Source organism: Solea solea, chromosome 15 (genome assembly GCF_958295425.1).
Source record: "Solea solea chromosome 15, fSolSol10.1, whole genome shotgun sequence".
NCBI lineage: Eukaryota > Metazoa > Chordata > Actinopteri > Pleuronectiformes > Soleidae > Solea > Solea solea.
In genome coordinates, this window is record NC_081148.1 from 5,685,180 (window position 1) to 5,689,352 (window position 4,173).

Genomic DNA, 4,173 nt, shown 5'->3' on the forward strand with positions numbered 1-4,173 from the left:
CTGAGCAGGAGATGGAAATGACTCGGGAAAGTTCCCAAACATTCCTCAAGTATTCATATGACCTTATTGGGAATTCTCCCATCAGCCCTTGTTCCAAAGTAGACATTTTCCATGGGAAGAGGCAGGTCACACATTTATTTATTTTGACCCTGACCAAAACCCATTCATCGTCTCTCAGCAGCTTCATATCTGTCCTCATGTCTGCGTCTGTCCGTCTGTCCATCACTCGCATTCTCTGTTTAGAAACAGAACAGGCTAATGACGCTTGCTTGGGAACCACTGAACTAAAAGTGTCTAAAAACAACAGGAAGTTAGTATGTTGCCACTAGCAGAGTGGAGGACGTCAAAGCACTCTCATTCTAAATTTGTAATACATGAACGTGCATATATAATACAAATGTGTATGTGACTTTAACAGGCCTATATCAACCGTCTGCTGCACAGAAATATCAATGAACAAAAGTGAACAACCACAATTAAAATTTTCTTTAATATCACGGCAATCCATCGACTGCTACTAGCAAATTCTGCACATTTAATTAGAAAAACAAACACGTAAAGGCAGTTATACTCAATATCTTTCAGCATTAGGTGAACGCATTGTTCATGGGTTTACCTGCAGAGTAATTTATAAACACACGTTCTCATCATTCAAAGGAATAATAAATATAAAAGTACAATGTAGGTGGAAAAAAATGAAATCATCAGGGATGACAGTAATCAACTTATAATGTGTAGAAAAGTGGAATTTGTCACACAGTTGCCAAAGTACATTACACTGCATGACAATCTGACTGTCAATCACACTGTATCATCACTGTAGTCACAGCCATAATGAGAAATGACCATAATACTGTAAATTAGACTCACTGTTAGTATTCCAGTTTACAACACATGGAAGGAATTATCTTAAAACTTGATGAATCGAACACCATTTCCATATGCACTGTAGCTAAAACTCAAATAAACAACACCTATAGGCAAAACTCTCTGACATACAGTCAGTGAGAAAAAAGTATAAAAAAGCAGTTATTGCTTTGTTACCACAGTCGTATTCAGTCAGTCAGTGCATTGGGCTCAGACCACAGGTAAAACATGTTTGATTTGGGGATCAAAAACGTTCAGTCATGACCTCCACAGATAGTTTCCTGTGTGAATTCATCCACTGCAAATCCACCAGGTCTCACAAAACAGCCAGTACACAGCAGTGATTAGTAAATCAACATAAAGATAGCTCCATTTTTAGCCATCAAAAAAGACCAATGAGATGTTTTTTAAAGCTGACATCTCATTAAGATATCCTGTTCTCACCCTGTCCCTCCAGGACGGGTCCTGCTGTACATCACTGCAAATGTCACTGCATATTATAATAATAATAAACAGTGTAATGTGCTTGGCCTTCTTGTAGCATTGGACCTTCAGGCCCCAAAAGCCTGTGAAAGTTGGTGGAAACAATTACAACGTGTGGTTTGTCCAATATTTGTCTCACAGTGTGTAATAGTCTGATGAGTAGTTCTGATCTGAGGACAGGGTCACTCCTTTCAGTGGCTCAGTGGAGACTAAACAGGAAAACAAAGGCAAACAGACTAAATTAGAGTTCATGGTAAACAGGTAGTCTGCACACGTTGTGTGTGTATAATAGTCTTGTGTAAAAGGCTCATATTCATGTCGTTTTTGTTCATTTGTCTGGGGTTTTTTTTTTACACGCAGATGTTGAATTTGACTTCTTTCTAAACTGAGAGGTCGTCCGCTCTCGTTCGGCTGCTTGCTCCACTGGATCTACTGAATCTCCTCTTGTCCTTCTGACAGAGTCCTCCATTGGAACACAGCAGCAGCCCCTCTGGTCCCCTGTTGTGGCTGTGAGGGCTGAAGCAGTTAGTGTCAGACCTCAGGTATCCTCCATCTTGGATCTGATTTGGACTGGCATTCTGCCACGCGGTCGAGTAGCAGCTCATCTGCAGGAGGTTAACCTCCTCTACTGCGGCGGCGATTTTGTTCTTCTCAGTGGCCATGTTGTCTGAGTTTTGTTGGTTGGCCAGACGGTGGGCAGGGAACGGCAGAGGCAGGAAGTGTGAGGAGCCAATCATGCACTGGGAGAAGTCTGGAAGTGGTGTCGTTGGTGGTGGAGGAGACAGCGAGAGCTGTCGGCCCAGAGAGGCTTCAGCAGGAGTGGCGGCTTTCCTCGTGAGAAGCATCTTCCTGCAACAAAGGGTTTCAGCTCTTTAGTGTAATTAAAGGGTTGTTGTTGCTGTTGAATACATTTTAATTTAAGAAATTACCATCTTGTTATTATGTTGCTTCCCTTTCCCCTCACAAGCTGTGTCGTTACATCAGAATTTCACATTTTAAATTGAATTTAAAGTCACAATTGTAATTATTTTAATGGATTATTGAAGGTGATTCATTTATAGAAATTGTTCCATTGTTTATGCTTCATTTTCAAGTGTTAAATGTTTTAAATTTCACACTAGTGGACCCTTGGCTTGAATGTACGGAAGAGTATTGGGGCCACATGTAAAAAAAATGAAATAAAGTTTTTCCTGCTGATCCCTCACGTGATTGTCATCTTCAGAGATTTGGGACTGTAGAGGAACAGGAGAACCTGCAGGGTGATCTTTAACATGTCATGCTGAATTGGCTCTAGTTCCACATGACATCAGGGGAAATCAGTGTGTGATTAAACTGCAGTGGGTTTTTTTTAAACAAAACTAATACTAAGTCAATTAAGTGAATAACTGAAGCTAAAACACTTGCAAAAACCCTCAGGGTTGTTCTTCTTTAAATATCAAGGACAATTTTGTTAACATGCACATTTTCTAGTCTTTCTTCCCACAAGCACACAAATATTTTTCTTTGAACTTACTGTTTACTGTTGGCCAACATCTCATGATAAATCACATTCCTTTAACTTGCCAGAAATCCAGAATTTCCTATTTCAGAAAAAAACCTTACTCTAAGACCAAAGCGGTTTTATTTTGGTGAATCAGATATTTTAGCCTTTTAAAGAGATACTCCAGCTAATATGAAATGTACTTTTGTAATATCAAGGACCCAAATGTGACAGATTAATATGAAAAAGAAAAAAAATACAGTGTCTTTTTATCAGACCTTCCCTAACCCTGTTGTTATTATGTCAACATCTTTCAAACCCCATCCTCCCTACTTGTATCACTGGCTTTCTGCCATGAGTTTTAAGTCCCCGAGCCCAAATCTGAGATATCGCTGATAAGATCATGACATTCATTTTATCTGACTTAACAAAGCTTTGATCACACACACACTTGGTAGTACTTGTCATGTTGAGTAAATCGAATCTATGTGTAAAATTAGCGCAGTTCCCCTTCCTCTGTAACAGCATGGGCAGAACATGTGCAGTCGATTTGGCTCGAGATAGATTTGGTGCTTGTGGATCGCTGCGAGCAGAGCTGCTTCAACATAATCACTAATAATCACATTAAAGAACCAATTATAGAACAACAATGTGATCCATATGTGATGAAGCGTAAACGTCGTTGGTGAGTGAAACTGGTTAAGGAAACAAAGCAAACTTGGTGGAGGAGTTGTGAGTGTCGTGTGGGGCCAGGGGCCCATTTTCTCATTTACCATTAAACCTGCCTGACTTTATGGTTATATTTCAAATGCAGTCTAAACACAGTCTTACCTGCAGCAGTGTCTCCATGCCAGGTGATGCAGCTCGAGCACACTGAGGACCAGAGACACGGCGGACACGGCCAGCATGAACACGATGAAGACATTCTTCTCTGTCGGTCTGGAGACGTAACAGTTGACTGGGTGTGGACAAGGCCAGGCCTGAGAAAGACAGAGCGAGACAGAGCGAGACAGAGCGAGACAGAGCACTTATAGCACTGAACTGAACAAATCATTTAATGAACTGATTCTAATGATTCAGTTACACTGAAAACAACTGCTTTACAAGTCACTTGTCACTCGTGTGTGTGTGTGTGTGTGTTGCATGTAAAACAGTGTCATGCAGCCGCGCAGTGATGACTCCTCCCACGTTGAGTAGGTACTACTTTGTAGTGGAAAAACCAACGTAAACCGTGCTGTGCCGAGGCGAACTGGGACCATAGGTGGAAAAGGGGCGTACTGAAGGTGCCTTACTTTGTCTTGTGGTGCCCTAAACTCACTGTCAACCTTCCTCTTCATATCTTT

At 41.0% G+C, this 4,173-nt stretch overlaps 1 protein-coding gene across 1 annotated transcript in view; it reads right to left on the bottom strand.

The window, feature by feature from the left end:
* Nucleotides 1–471: 471 nt before the first annotated feature.
* LOC131474328 (gap junction alpha-5 protein-like) overlaps nucleotides 472–4,173 on the bottom strand; it is a 5,334-nt gene continuing 1,632 nt past the window's right edge. The window contains exons 3-5 of the mRNA XM_058652139.1: nucleotides 4,019–4,079; nucleotides 3,662–3,857; nucleotides 472–2,199 (exon numbers count right to left, since the gene is read on the bottom strand). Coding sequence (XP_058508122.1) covers nucleotides 1,731–2,199; nucleotides 3,662–3,857; nucleotides 4,019–4,079 — 726 coding nt within the window. The 3' untranslated portion in view covers nucleotides 472–1,730. The remainder of the gene's footprint in view (nucleotides 2,200–3,661; nucleotides 3,858–4,018; nucleotides 4,080–4,173) is intronic.